This window comes from Montipora capricornis, chromosome 10 (genome assembly GCF_036669925.1).
Source record: "Montipora capricornis isolate CH-2021 chromosome 10, ASM3666992v2, whole genome shotgun sequence".
In the NCBI taxonomy this organism is placed as follows: Eukaryota; Metazoa; Cnidaria; class Anthozoa; order Scleractinia; family Acroporidae; genus Montipora; species Montipora capricornis.
The window spans coordinates 69,609,155-69,625,249 of NC_090892.1; the positions used below are offsets into that span (position 1 = coordinate 69,609,155).

At 38.9% G+C, this 16,095-nt stretch overlaps 1 protein-coding gene across 1 annotated transcript in view; it reads left to right on the top strand.

Moving 5' to 3' along the window:
• Positions 1 to 7,618, top strand: part of LOC138019340 (maestro heat-like repeat-containing protein family member 1) — a 43,458-nt gene extending 35,840 nt beyond the window's left edge. The window contains exons 35-42 of the mRNA XM_068866091.1: positions 108 to 222; positions 522 to 668; positions 994 to 1,182; positions 1,497 to 1,649; positions 2,238 to 2,372; positions 2,620 to 2,722; positions 3,019 to 3,084; positions 4,868 to 7,618. Of these exons, the coding sequence (XP_068722192.1) occupies positions 108 to 222; positions 522 to 668; positions 994 to 1,182; positions 1,497 to 1,649; positions 2,238 to 2,372; positions 2,620 to 2,722; positions 3,019 to 3,084; positions 4,868 to 4,950 (991 nt within the window). The 3' untranslated portion in view covers positions 4,951 to 7,618. The remainder of the gene's footprint in view (positions 1 to 107; positions 223 to 521; positions 669 to 993; positions 1,183 to 1,496; positions 1,650 to 2,237; positions 2,373 to 2,619; positions 2,723 to 3,018; positions 3,085 to 4,867) is intronic.
• Positions 7,619 to 16,095: the final 8,477 nt, after the last annotated feature.

Genomic DNA, 16,095 nt, shown 5'->3' on the forward strand with positions numbered 1-16,095 from the left:
TAAATTAAGGAATGCCATTTCTACGCTACAGCGGATGAACCCTTACCAACGCGTAGTTTAATCAGTTACCATATACTAACCGGACAAAAATTTGCTTCATGGTTTAGGGCGCTGTGTAAGGCCGCTCCACAGCAAGTGCCAAAAGTTGCTGAACAGTTAAATTCCTCTTTGTCGAGTGTGTATGATGCGCAGAGAGTAGTAGTAGCTGCGTTCTTCTCAGAGGTATTTATGAGAGAATTTGTACAATTGTCATTGCCCTTTAATTACTGATGATTCTTTGAGTTGCATTCCGAAAAACAAACAGGAGATGAATCTGTTCCGACTTCTTGTTATTATTTGGGAGCATGAAAGTGCAGGAAAACATGCAATTAGCGTTGACGTTTCCTCCTTAAAACGGATCCTCATTCAATGTCTTCATAGCTCTTAAGACCTGGCTTTGAATCAATGCCGTCAGGAAATGACCTGGACAGTCAAGCAAAATTATGACTTTAACGTACATTTAACTTTTCTTATTTTGCCAGTTAATTGACCAGACGTGTGGCGGTAAGGTGTCGGTGGTTGAAGTACTCATGAACAGTTTGCTGAGTCGGCTGGTCGACTCCTCGCATGTTGTTCGCAAATTCTGTATTAGGGGACTCGGAAACATCTCCAGTGTAGAAGATTCCCAGGTAAAAGAAATTATCCTCCGAGTAATCTCATGCACATAGTCCGGCCGTGACATACAAAAGTAGCTCTGATGTATTTTCTAGTAAAGAGCTTTGTATTGATTTTCTGGCCGTGTACTTCACTGGTACGAAGTATAGTAAGCCCATTTCGCAGATCGTAACTATCATAAAAATGGTTGTGGAAATCAAATGGAGTCAAGAGCAGTAAATGAAGCATTGTTATCATCTGACAATTGCTGTTCTCTCTTATATTAGACGCAGATGCACAGCACACCTGTTCAATTTTCAAGGACACATTAAAATAGAAGATTCTTGTTTTCATTTTCAGTTGGAAAAATATTCGACCACGATTTTATCGGCGATGATGGCGGGCATGGACGACAAAGATGATCAGGAAGATGAAATTACACTTGAATCCATGTCCGGACTTGCAAAAATCCTCGCGAAACTTGACGAGAACAATGTGCGACAAATACTTATTAACATCTGCTTAAGAATTAGACCTTGCTTTGAGAAGGTGAGTGCTGACAGATTTTAACTATCATGAAAAGATTCTCACCTTTTCATATTTTAGTTTGCCGATTGTGTCCCTGTCATTTACTGATGGTGTAGTTCTCGTTCTATTCAGTGATGTGAGAAAACGACAACAAATCCATAAAACTAACTTATACCAGTCAAAACGCTAAGTGAAGGGTTCCTCTGTGGGACTTTTAAGCGCTTCCACTGTTGGCAGCCAGTTTCGAGGCAGAGACGGTTGCCAAGGCTGGCAAACCCTGGCAACGCAATCATGAGTGTCCTTTGTAACTAGTCTACCTTTATTTTATCTTCCAGGAGAAGAGTGCCGTACGGGCAGCGGCCTTCACCTTATTTGGCAAGTTGTCTCGGTTTGGTGACGGACCGTCCAAAGCACCTTTCTTAGAGCAAGTTCACACAAACTTTGTTAGTGTCCTGTTGCACTTAAACGAAGAGATTGACGTCACCAAGGTAAAAATCGCACACTTTTTCCAGGTAGTTCACTGTAAAAGACGCAAATGTCACTTGCAATTGCTTAGGGTAGTTAGGACCTGGCCATTAGAAAGGCTTGCTGCGACTTGAAGCAGTGCGATAGAGGTGTGGTCCAGTTCATGTCTGTCTCCTCTTCAAAGTGCGAACTTTTTCTTATAAAAATGTAAAGTAGAACTAATTACCATCACAAAAGCTTCGCACTTAAACTCGCTTTGAAGAGGACATATTGCAATACATGCTATGTTACGAAAACTTCTTTCGCTCATCCGCACTGCAGGGTTATAAAGAGCAAAAAATTGGGAGAAGTATGGAGGAAAATAACTCAAAGGCATAAACGTGGGCATTTTGGGTATTATGAAATTGCATCATTTTGCGTGACATAGCGCCTTTAAAATTCACTCGCAATACAGCTCTCTCAATGTCGCATTTAGCCTGTTTAAAAGGGGTTAATGAACTTTCCCTTGAATGCGAATTTTTTTTTTTTTTTGTGAAATGAACATCATGAGTTTCGATGTATAAATCTGTTTCTGATTTTGACTGTTATCTTTTGGTGCTTAAAAATTTCAGGCTTGCAAATCCTGCTTACGATCAACAGCCCCTCTTATTGGCTCAGACTCCATCAATCAGATGTTTCAGAAACACTTATTGGAAGAAGGCCACCTTCATTATGGCGAGTTCATGAATGATCTCTCAAGGCTGATTGTGAGTCTTTTTTCAAATAACATATTACATTTTCTATGTCTTGAAAAGTTGTAAAATATCTTAAATACCGAATGACTTTGAAATAATTAAGTGGACGCGAAGTTTTACTTTAAAACGACGTGGAAGGAGTCGCTGTTGCTTAAGTTGCATGGACAAACATTAAGAAATTGTGTTCAGGTTAATTACATCGAATCACTTTCTTTAACAAAAATCTTGACTAATCATTTATTGACGATATTTTTTTCAGATTGTTGATTTAGCTGACAAAATTAGTTTTTACGTCATGGGATGTGTGTCCTTCTTCAAGAGTTCTCGAGATGATATAAAAGCAAACGCAGCATTATTCACTGGTGAGTGAACACAAGGGAAGATTTGAAGAAGGCATTATGTGGCATCAAAAAGACTTGCCTTGATCTCACCTTTGATCTTAAACATGGTATAATAGCTTTAGCAAACGTCTGCGTTTTTGAAAACGGGAAAAAAACCCTTCGCATTGAAGTTGGTAAATCGTTCTTAAACATGGCTATACCGGTACGTGAGCCCTCAGTTGCTGTCCTGTTTTAGTGTGTATTGAATGTTTATTTTTTTAGATTTTCAGTGTTAATTTGCTGTTGGAGCGAGAACCTTGTCATCTTTTTACTTGTAGGCTTTATCCTCGGAAACCTTCCAAAAGATAGACAATATGAAATATCTAAAGATCACGTCTGTGGTGGTGAGTATTATATATACTGTCATGAAAATAAGAGTGGCACAATTTAAATGGTACTCAGAAAGCCAAATGACTGCCTGCTGTACATAGGTTTTTTTTCTGAACAAATTAAGCGCTTGTCTCTTCTGGACACATGGAATATTCAGGGGTCTTCAATGGGACTAAAACCCATGATCTCTGCGATGCCGATGCAATGCTCTTATTAACAACTGAGCTATGAAGCCACTCAGTTGGTAGCAGGTTTGTTGGGCTCATGTGTTCCCGTGAAAGGACTCGATGAATGAAAATAAATGTATTTAGTATAAATACACAGGTGATTATACAAAATCACGCGCTCTCATTGGCTCGCTATCTTGGATTATCAGCCGATAATCACCGGACAAAATGGCTGCCAGTAGTCGTTTTGCCACTGTAAGTGAGGATGATTTTTGCGTTGAAATGTTTTTTTTCTCTCTTTTTTGAAATAATCACCAGTGTATTTATACTAAAACAATTATACGCCGAAGGCGAAGTGATTATCGGTGAATATTCACCTCGACTTCGTCTCGGTGAATATTCACCGATAATCACTTCGCCTTCGGCGAATAATTGTTAAGTAATTGAAGTGCGGCTATATGAAAGGGAGTAATGATCCTTGCACTTACCTTGGTCAATAGCTAAATTTTTCATTTTAGTACGAGGATCGCTTCTCCCTCTCATGCATATATAACCCGCACTTCAAATACTATGTACTTATTGACTGAATGCGAGGGCCGGACGGGAAAATATTTTGCCCAAATATTTTCCTGTCCAACCCGCCTAAACTCGGTCAGTAAGCATTTTATCCGTTTGGGCTCTTTACATTATTCATGAGCACTCAGATGCATGGTGATACAAAATAAGTCCTGCTCGCGCTAACGCACACGGCCATCATACGGGGATTTTTCCAATAGTTTTACAATGAAAGCGCTCGCGGGGCCGTACGGGCCATATGATAAACACGTTTATCATTCGATGTATTTTGTCCTTCCTTTTCATTGGTTGAGATACCACCACGTGACCTGCAAATAACTGCCTAGAAATAAGTGTTTTGCTGCAAATAATATTCTGCTCATGCGCAATTGAAATCACGCTCTTGTGAGAAAATGTCAGAGAATGATTCGACATCTTTAGTTGATCTAAAGAACAGTGAGAATACTAAGAAAGGAACAAAATTTCAACGTATTTCGAAAGTATCTCAAGGAAAGAAAGGCAGACGAAGAGTCACTCGTGTCATCGACGCGAAGGACAAGTTGGCGAATGCATATGTACTGGAGAGATTTTATGCTGAAGCCAGAAAAAAGAATGGTGAGCTTTACACCAAAGCTTCACTTGTCGGGATACGCTTTGAAAACTGCGAAATTCTTCAGCTTTGTTGATGCCTAGTGTCATTGAACGTTTGACTGTAAGTACAATTTGAAGTCTACAAATATATTTACGCTGAGAAGGAAACCAATTGATTGGTGCCATTACCCGACTCTGCAACTGCAAGGCAGCGCGGGCTTACGGCTTCTCGGAAACAACAACAAAAAACAAACTCGTTGATCGAATGATAAAACAATTATTGACCTCGGTTATCGCAAAATATCGTGATTTGTCAGTGTCTACCAGATCAATTATGTGCCCCAGCCATCGGCTTCGGCAAATAATTGATCTGCTCATCACTGACAAATCACGAAATTTTGCTCAACCTCGTTCAATAATTGTTAATTATTTCATTCGTAAATTTTTGTGATTGGTAATGTTTGGTTTTGTATTTTTTTCTCAGCTCTGATTCTTCTGTTGAAGGACCCTTCTCCTAAAGTAAGGTGTAAAGCTGCTGAAGCAATAAGCCTTTTGTACGACTACTGAAAAGCAACTGAAATTTAACAACATAGACATGCTCATTGAAGTTTTGTCTGACAGACGATCAGGATCTCGTCAGGGTGAATCCAAAGCGCTTGCAGTGTTGTGTCTTCTTGCTTTGGAGCAAAGAACATTCAGACTCATTTAGTTATTACAAAAGCCAAGTGTTATTTCATTAAGACCAATACAGTTGGTAGGTGGACAAGCTGAATGTGTTAAAATGATGTTAATGTTCAGGTGGCTTCTGAATCAAAAAGATCGGCCAGCAATTGTTCGTGATTTGTCGCATTGTTCGGGTCATCTCATCATAAACGCTTAGCTGTTGGGCTGCAGGGTTGCCGAACTGTCAACAATTGCATTGTGCAATTCCTGCAAGCCCTAAATACCCTGTTCTCACCAAGGGCTACAGTTATTTAAGGGTTTAAACATCTAGTTTTCGGTTTGTAGTGGTTTAGCTTTGAATCCTTAGCTAAATGCGCACTTTTTCATTACCCATTAGTTGGTAAATCAGTTCCTCTGAGGACAATTTTATTACAAATGTCCTGGTCCTTCCTGGTGGTTGAAGTAATTTAGTCAATAGATAACCCGATGCATTCATATGTATTGCACAGCGGTTGTCAAAATCCTAACATGGCTCCGATCTTAATTAAAAAGTTAGGCAGGCGTTCTTTCAGCCCCTTTTTTTGTCTGTTTGCCGTCATCTGACCGACCCATGTTTCTGAGTTGTCGAAAGCAAATATATAAGGAAGACAATGACTGAGTAAAGCAATTTTGAAACTTTCAATCTGAAAGATAGATATGATTTTGCTCGTACTTTCAGTTTCAACTTCAACCCCACGGTAAACCTGACATTCTTCGACATGAGTTCTGTTGGCGGGAGAAAAATGTGTTAAAGCCCCATTTTCATCCAAGACGCAACGCGCACCCGGCATGATTTCGTGTGTCACGAAATTACAAAAATTGAGAATCTCAGAAAGCCTTTCAGAATCTTCTTCGTCAAAAGCTATTCGTCGATAAATCTTTTAGGTCCTGACTTGAATGTGTTCTCTACTTATCATTTCATAATTTTATCGCAGTCTGTTGTATTTATATTTGTTTAAAATGTTTCTATTTGAACTCAAATTCGAACAACGAGGCGATGCTTGCTTGCCGTTCCACAAAGACAGCAACCTCTGCCAGTCTTTTGGCCCCACAAGCATCTTTGCAAGAGCATTTTACTTCTGCGTCCCAGGTATCCTGTATAACGAATCGAAACTGACAAAGCTAAAGTAAGTTTAAATAAAGTAAGCTTTGCATTTCAGCACTGAAAAAATGTCACCTAGCTCGTTAGCTTCAGAATTGTTCTATTCCTTTTGCTGAATAGCCCAACCGTAAAAATTCCGCATTGGTGATTCTCCAGTGTCTAAATCAGTCCACTCCATAAAGACAATAGGTAATTTTAGTGGTTTCACTTGTTAAAATCACCCGGTAAACCACACGACGATCAAGCTAATGGCGATGTTTCTTGCACGAACTGGCCCGACAAAAATAGTTGGCCAATCGGAATACGCTATTCGAGATTCAAAACAACAACAAACGATCGCTTTGCGTCTTGGGTCAAAATGGGACTCTAACACTAACTCTCTTCATGTTCTCGTTTCCGCCCCTTGATGTTCGATTTTTTTCTGAAAGCTTGAGATTGGTTATTTTCGAGATAACCTCTGATTTCCTTTTGTTTCTTTTTTTTTTTTACTACGACCGACCGACCCAAATTAAGCCTGGTTTTTACTAGCGACACAAGTACAAGCGTAAGCTTAAATAGCTTATGCTAAGTGAAACGAACGTCGAAATAAGCGTTAAAATCGACCACGGCCTCCGCCATTTTGTTGAAATGCTCAGATACGGGGAATCTGGAACGAGAACTTTATTGTCCAGACACGGCCAGACATGGCAAATTTCCTTGTGCTAATGCTGTGTTTCGTTTTCACACAACGCCAGCGAACGCGAGCATAAGCGTTGCTAGTGAAAACCAGGCTTTAGGAAACGCATCCGACGGCAAACGGAAAAAAAAAGGAAACAGCCATAAATGCTTAGAGAATTAAATAAGATAATATTTAGGAATCAAGAATAGCGATTTAAATTTATTTGTTTGCAATTTTGGAGAAGGCCATGTTGGTCAACCTTCGCATATATTTTTTCATGATTGAATACACTCGTATTCCCAGATGACACATGCAAACGTCGAAGGTATAGTTTCCTGCGTTGTTCATAATTCTGCGGAATTCATCCTCAAGCGCCAACGGCCAAACTGCGTTTTGGCTTCCATCAATCAAACTTCCGACGCCAACCACAGATGACGAAATGGTTTCCACGGTACATTCGTATATTCAAACTCGACGCCGATGGAAAGCGATGGAATCTGTGCGAATATTTTACTGAAAATTTTCGAAAAACATAGCATAATAGTGTTCGAGCTGTGAACTAAACAAAAACTCCAGTTCACTTTCCGGAAGCAGAGTCGATCTTCCCAGCTCTGTTCGGAAATTGATTGATGGGGGCGCTTAGCGCTTGTAGGTAAGATTCCGCAGAATTATGAAAATCGCAGCAACGCTCAATCATAGGGTTATAGAATTACAAAGGTGGCTTAATTTAATGAATAATGAGCCAAATCAATAAATGCTAATCTACGGAGAAGTTAAAACGACGGTTGTTTTCCCGAGAGTCCTAAATCTTTCTCGAGATGAAGTTGAGGTTGTAAGATGTCGAACAGTATTCCCCAAACCAAACCATTTAAGGCGTCCCTAACTCAGGAAAGAGGGTTGACATACCTACTGAATTAGGAACCTCGTTCTCAGGGTCTTCTCTCTTCCTCCCTGGTTGCGGGTGGTGCAAATGAGGGTGGGTCCCCGACTTGATTTTGTCAACAGTATTCGTCAGTTCTATCAAGGGGAGGGCGAAACAGATTGTTTTTCTTTTTCACGTGAGGCCCACGTAGACTTCAAGTTGTGGTGCTTTCGGATGATTCAAACATGATTTTAAAAGTTAATCAAGTGATTTGTCTGGAAGCGTTGAATTTAAGGAAAGATGCAGAGGCATTGCTTCCACAAGGAAACGGAAGATAACTCCTTTGTTTGAGATTACTGAGCTCAGTAGATGAGTTCAGTGGAGACAAAAATTTAACCTTTAATTTGTTCCCCTCCCTTCATTTATTTTTTTGGAATCTGCAAAAATCTAGCAGCCACGTGACCAGCCATAACCAGGGTACTTTCTCAAGGGAGGAAGAGAGAGGACCCTGGGAACCATCTATAGGTGGTTTGCAACCAATCCCTAGAGACACAGATAACAATGGTACAATGTACAATTGCTGGTGGACGAACAAAAGGAGATAATGAGAGATCTTTGGTTTTCGTCCACCAACATGGCGGCGATCACGTAACATGAAAACTACCTGTAGAAGAACTCTAATAGGCCACTTTGGAAAATACCATAATAATCCTTGTTTGTTCCCCCTAATTTTGCATAAGCATTGTTTTTGTGTTCTCTTGGGACCATTCTAAGTCCCAAGAGAAACTGGAAAGACAATGCTTATGCAAAATTTAGGGGACAAACAAAGAGTATTATGGTATTTTCCGAAGTGGCCTATTTAAAAATCTCAATTTGAATCGAAATATTCCATGAAATTTTGTAATATATTATTTTATCTATATTCCCACAACGAAAAGCTACTTACGAATAGTATTTCAGTCCTGTAGAAGTGCATTGAATGTTTTCTCCTGCCAGCCCGGCTTAGCTCAGCTATTTGCGGGCAGAGAGGATATTCATCATGTTAATTAATTGAAATAATTGTAGTTCTTTTTGTAAATTGTAAAATGAAACATTAAAACGTGTGAAAAGAAGATAGAAGTGATCCTCGCACTTATATACCATTTAACATGAAATTTCTGCGGCACTTTTATTTTGCGGATTGGCGATTTGTTCAGGCTTGCAGAAACAAATTTTTGCGGCTCGGATTGACTGAAATTTCTGCTGGGAACTAATTAAGTTAATTTTTGCGGTTTTTAATTTTGCTGGAGTTCGTTTTTGCGGGTAAAGTGCTATCCGCAAAATACACAAAAATTCAACCCCGCAAAAGAAAAGTGCTACACAGTATGTGGGCAATTGAAGCAATTGTCTCTTTATAAGCACCTGAAAAATTCAGGTGGCTCCAAAGGGAGTCGAACCTATAACCTCTGCGCTATGAAGCCACTCGGTAAGGAGCAGGTCAATTTGTTGGGCTCGTGACTCAAAAATCTGAATGAATGTATACTTGAAGTGCGGGTTATGAACGAAATATACATTCATTTTAGTCATTAAAACTTTTTTTTCTCAAAAACCGCAATTCACTATTTCAACAACTTTAGTTTTGAAATGTAATTAAAAAAGATCATTAAATTTAGATAAGCAATTTATGCAAGTTGCAAGTAAGCCTGAAAAAAAAAAAAAAGGGTTCAACGGGATTCGAACTTGTGACCTTACGATTCACAAGGCGATTAGTTTAAGTCAAAGGAATTGTAAATATGATCGCAAAATATTGAATGAATGAATGAATGAATGAATGTAAACTGATGATTATTTAGATATTTCCTGGTATAAAAACGGAAATCCTTACTGATAAGGTTGCCCGTTTGTGCACGTGTTTGTGTGGAGAACCAGGGGTGGGGGTGTGGGTGGGGGAGGAGCCCTCTTCGATTTGTGGGCTATCATACTGTACCCTGTCCTCTAAGGCGCGAGGTGTGCTTACGAAGAATTGGTAAAATTAAAGTGCACCTAAACCCAAATATTTTTTGTTCCTTATATAAATCTCCCCATCCAAAGCAAACATATGTTAGTATTGCATTGTTACCCAGAATTTCCCTCTTTTTCTGTGCCTTGCAAGCCACGTAAACTTGGCAGAACTAGCAATAAGTTGGACCCACCCGTGAGAGGCATGGCTCTATTCTCTACTGCTTTGCATTCCTGTTTTCAAAGAAATTTTGCATTGCAAATCAGTTTGTGACGTAAAATCGAGAATAGACCCATGCCTTTAACATCATGTTCGTGGGTCCAAATTACTGCCAGTTTTGATAACTTTGTGCTTCTTGCCCAGCAGATAAAAAGCGTAATTTTGAGGTAAGAATCGTCAAACATGTTTGCTTTCCGTGGAGAGATCAATATTAGAGACTAAAAATATTTGGGTTTAGGTGCACTTTAACGAGTTGAAAAACGCAATACGTCTTTAAATAAAGACCGGGCTAAAAACGGCGACCTTGCCATCTGTTAGTCCCGACACGTGACTGATAAAAGTCGTTCATGCAGCTCGCAATGGAATTCTAACTATTTTTCAGTTCCCGTAGATTACAAGTTAATCTTGTTTCACATGTCTTGTGATTGTCATAAAATTTTAAGTCGTTTCCTTCCGGAAGGTTCGAACGAAACGTTCCAGTGAAACTGAACTTAAGAGGGAGCATTCACTGCAGATACGTTCCAGATCACGAAAGAAAAATCCACAAGCGAAGTTTATAATTTTAATGAAACAGGACTCGGCATTTCATAACACAGCTCAGGGACGTACATGTGCCTGATTTTACCCAAATTGTCCTAGTCCGGTGTAAGTCAATGACAATTCACGACAGACTTATATATTAATTTACCGTTCAAAATCTTGTTACCCCACATTTCCAAAACAGGAAAGTCTGGGTTGCATTAAAAAAAAACATAATCTTATCGAAGAACTTTTAAAACTTAAATTCTACCTTCACGACAACGTACTTTTTGTGAAACGTCGACAGAAATTGATTCATGTTGATGCAAGTTCCCTTGTACTTGGGATTTCAAAAAATAGCTTAACTGAGTAGACTACTACTTTCCATTTTTCCGTTGTAAATGACTCAACCAGGAGCCCATAAGTATGGGCTCCTGACTCAACTCAAAAGTTTCAGTGTTGAACGTGACTAAATTAGAGAAACAATCCGGTTGATCGGGGGTAGCGGAAGGATAAATACTCCCAAGGCTATGCTCGAGAGGAAATGCAAAAAAAAGGTAAAACCATTTAGACCGAATACATAAATGGCGGCGAAAAACATTCATTTGTTTATGCGCTGTGCTAATTCGACTCAGTAGCCTCGTTTGCATGGACAAAATGCAAAAGAATTTTTGCTTGAGAGCGAGGCTAGTGAGTCTAATTAGCACAAACAAAAGAATACATTTTTGGCCGCTATTGATGCATTCGGTAAATACAAAAAAGTCTTCCTGAATCTGAAACTCATTAATAATTCATAAGACTAATAGCCTATCAAAACGTCGATAAAACGTCACGTGCATGAGCTAAAATATAAGTGATAAAAACACTCATCAGAATTCTTTATAGAGACCTGGCTTTTTATTGTGTGCTAATGTTTCCCCTCACATTTTGCGCCATTGTCCTTTCAATAATGTCATGTTTTATCGCGTCTAAAACCACTCAGTTTCGTCTCGTGGAGTTAAAGCCGATAGAACACTCCTGCTCGGTTATTAAACAGTGCTTAAATAGGGTCGCTTGTAATGGACCAGCAACAATTTCCCTATGCCGTTTCATAACTGAAAAGACCAGAAACGTTACCAGTGAACTTGACTTATTTGTTAGGCGAGTTTACTGAATCTGGTAATGCTAAGCTAAGGTATGATGTATAGGATGAATTGGTAAATGTATTTTAACAATATTAAACCCTGCGTTTTGTGGACAGCTTTTGCACCCTCCTTTGGTCGTTCAGTGTTCAGTGCCTAGCGTGACGCCCGGCCGGAGAGTGTCGCGTTCAAGTCTGTTGTTATTACAGCGACAATTTATCCAAGCATAACGTTCTATTATATTCTAATGCACTACTACCACAATCTTATTACGTACTGATATTTATTTAATTCGTAAATTACAGTAGATTATATAACTCATACATGAGTGGTATGTTATATAACCCTTATCCCTCGTATAAATGGTTTCACGCAGTCATATTTCGTATATATCAGTGCATGCATATCTCCACTAGTAAATTCCTGCGGTGCAAGGGAGTGGAAAAATAACTTAACTTAACGATTTACTACGCAGACTGATGGGCAAGTTATTAAGGTACCTCTGTCTCCTGGCTCATTGCCATAAAAAACAATCTGATCCAGTTGGGTATTTGAACGGCTCGATCAACAAGCATATTTCAGGTCATAACACAGCTCCTCTAAACTCAGTCTTCTTTTCTGCGAAGCGGAGAGTTTCGTATTATAAGAAAACAGGTATGAATTTTGTTACTTAATGACTCCATCGCTACTAACACACGGCTGCTTCTTATTTCCAAAGTTAGTTTCGGTGTGGGCTTTTTTGGAAAGTTTCTTGGTCCTTTCCGGGATGGGACCGTCCAGCTATGCCCCAACAGCTGGAACTCAAAAATCGAGTTCTCAGTCTCCCGAAAAGGACAAGATTTATCAGGATACAATTAATTAGCCATTCAAAGTTAGAAGAGTAAGAGGCAACTAAATTAGAAGCCGTTTATGTTTTGTTTTTTTGGAGTTTGATGCTTAATAATTCCACTATTAGAGAAGCCCAACTACCCCGTTCCCACGTCGTAACATAAACTGCATCAAGGGCTTGTAAACTTAGTTAGCAAATAAAGTTACTTCACATCGGTGAACACTAGAAATCCACTGAAAGCTAACCTTCTAAAGTTATCATTAGCACCATATAGCTACTTCGTCACAGTGTTTATTATCATGCTCCCACTGGAAGTTTTCCAAGCGTAAAGCGTTTCCTGGTTAAATCTGTTCTCCGCCTTTTCTTGTCATTTCATTGTAGATAAACATTTCAGCGAGTAACAGCTATAAGGCGTTCAAAGATGGAACCTCTTCGCAGTAATGACTGATAAGAAGGGCTGAATTTTTTCAGTTCGAACTACGGTGATTCCAAGGGAGTCTTGTCCTTAGCGATACTTCTGTGCAGTGTTTATCAATTCATTCTGTTCTTTTCCTAAAGATGTAAGTTCCTTAGGCCCTCAAAACATGGAAACACGGAATTGCTGAACATCATTTCGCAGTTTTTCAGCGGACTTGAATCACCCTCGCCGATAGGAGTTAATTAAATAAATAATGCCAATGCTTAGATTTTTGAAAACCCAGTACGACGGAATTAAACAAGAGTGGTATTTTTTTCTTTTTAGTCACGGGAGTTAATCAAATTTCTATGGTTTACAACTGCTAGTAACCCGCACAACGGATCGGTCATATTCTCGTCTCTCTGCGGGTATCAGATCAGCTGTGTTGCTTTTAAAATTATACCATATTCAAAGCAAACATTGCCCATAAAGTTTTGAAACCTTTTGGAAACAATGTGAATGCTCTCAAACTAAAGGCCCTTGTTGTTAAGATGGCGTATTTCCCCGTTACAAAGTGACCTTGCTTTATAAGTATATATACCACGAGAGAAAGGCCGCCGCGGAACATCGCAGGAGTGCAAGCTGGTATTGCTCGCCTGAGATTGAAGAAGCTGCAACCATTGCAAATGAAATAGATGTTATTTAGTAGTTTCTTTTCGTTGGGCACGAAAACATGACGTCTATTTTAATTTGTATCGGCAAACCAACAAACTATCCGGAACTCGAGATTAAGTGGGTGTATTCGATCAATTGAGTGTATCTATAAATGAGAAAACACAAAAAATACTTCCTAAATTACTGCGCTAAGACAATTTTAAAGTTTCCGAAACGCAAAATTAGGATTGATGATCGTATCATTCTCAAATCAACATGAGGCAGTGAAGTTTGGAGGATATCCCATTTATGCTTGCCCTATTGCGGCCGGAATAATGAGGTTTATCAACACACGAAAACAAGGATCAGACCGTTCCGTTCTTTGAAAAAACGATTAGAAGACCAAACTAGTTACGGTAGTGCCGTCAATAGTGACAATGAATGAATTCGTTTGTGGCCAAAGAAGCGAGTGCAATTTTTGCATCTAGAGGTGTTTACCTGAAGTTAAATTGATTTCTCAAATTTCTCTGGAGCTCGAAGTTTCTTGGTTTTCTTGTTGAGATAAAACACGAACAAGCATAAGCCAGTTGACGATAAATCAAACGTTATTAATGAACAAGAATAGACACACTCTTGGCGCTGTTCGTTTGTCTCTGTTAGACAAAACGATTATGTCAGCACGAAATCTGTTTTTCTTCTTTGGCCAGGATAGTATACGTAACTAATAGCCTTTTTCTCTGTCAGTGAATAATATCACCTTTATAAGTACATGAGTTTCCATGTTATAAAACAGTCCACTTTAGACCAGATTTGATTTTTATTCATTTGGAACACAATCTCGCAAACTCAGTACTACATAAAGTGAACCAAAATGTTTAAGTTAACACAATTAAAGCTTAATATCCGTTCAATTGGCCGCCTTTTGAACCTTCTCTTTGCATCAATCAAACTCCTAAAAATACTAATTAAGCACTCTTCAACTGTTACAACCCCTTTCACAAACGTGTAAATTGAAGTATACCATACAGTAAATTTTGAACAACGTAGAAAGTTCATGCAGCGCACTGATATACAATATACATCCGCAAAGAATCATGATTTTCATTTAAAGAAGACTTTTGTTTTCCAGCCGGCCCTTGCTTCTTTTCCTTAACACGACAAAGGAATATTGAATATGGATATTTCTGTCTTGTTAATTTGAGAGTCAGCCTTCGATCGGAAAAGGACAGAAAGGCTCTGTATGGTGAAATCAAAACGACGTATTGCTACGGATGGTCTGTTCAAATTCACGAAACTGAGAGTAAGTCAAGACTCTATAATCGAAGATTCCATATCCATCTATCATCTTCAAACCCAGCTGGGCAAGGAACTCAAAGTATACTCATACTGAATTTTCTCTGTTTTCATGGCTGTCATCATTGCTTGTGGTGAAAGAATTCAGCCGCCATGTTGGATTTATTTCTTCCTTTAGAGCGACAGGACTTTTAAAATTGTGATTCGTAAGAACCTTAATTTTTGCGTTTATTTCTTCCGCGAAGGCGGTCATGACTTTTTAGAACATAAAAAACTGTCCGCCACCGCTTTTTGATGTAAACCGTAGTGTTTCACGATAGCGTAAAGTTGATCACGAGACAGATATTAAAAATCCTGATTATCATTAATAGGTGGTTAAATCTCGTTAGTCGTGAGGTAGTTATTCAATTCAGCGCTTCTACTGCTCTCATTGTTGTCGTTTGGGAAAGCGAATCTTTGTAACTCTGGCTATGTTGGAGTTATTCTGAGCTCGTAATGTTCCTTTTTTTTTCCTTTTCACGACGGTAGCGTATTCTGAGCTCGATAACACCTATCACATCCTTCCAAGGATGTAAGTTAGATTAACGCACCAGGCGAGGTCAATTGCCTCGATAATCATAGCATTAAAGCTTTTGAAAACAAACAATGTAGCGGCTAAACCAATAAATGAGCGAAACTAATTGCAAAGCCATTAGCTCCCTTTAAGTGAATGAAATGTCATATGAAGTCGCTAGTTCAATTTAGTTTTCCTAGGAATAATTTTAATTGTTTGTTTACTTTATTTGATTTGAAATTTGTTAACTTTGATAGGTAGGCTGACCCCTAGCTGGATGGATTTTAAACTGAAAATTTATCGAATAAATTTTTTTTCAACATTTTAGAATTTAAAATGTACTTAATACATCACATAAGAATCTTGAATAGTGGTTGGTTAGTTCAGATTACGTTTTGCCATTTTTGCTTCACCTCATCAACAGCGTACGATAAAAGAATTAGGATTACAAAATTAAAGAAGAATAAAAAACCAAACGGAAATACAGATTCATATGGCAAACAAGCCTACAGAGAAAAGCAGGGGCTTTTTCGAGCTACGGGCTCCTAAAAAAATACCGTGCAAATACTGAATAATGAAGATTCAATCGAACTATGTGTTTTAGACCGAATCTGAGTCTTGAAGCAAATGGTGGAGGATACATATCTCAGAACGCCAAAAATTTTGGCTTTGCTTTCCTTTAGTTCACAACAACGTTGATCTTCAATCTAAACAAACATATCATTGTTGATCATTAATTGCTTATGAATCTCCCAGAGACGATTTCCCACATAGAATAAAAGAGAAAGCTGGGACGCCCAAACTTTTAATCCGCCGGTCCGAGTT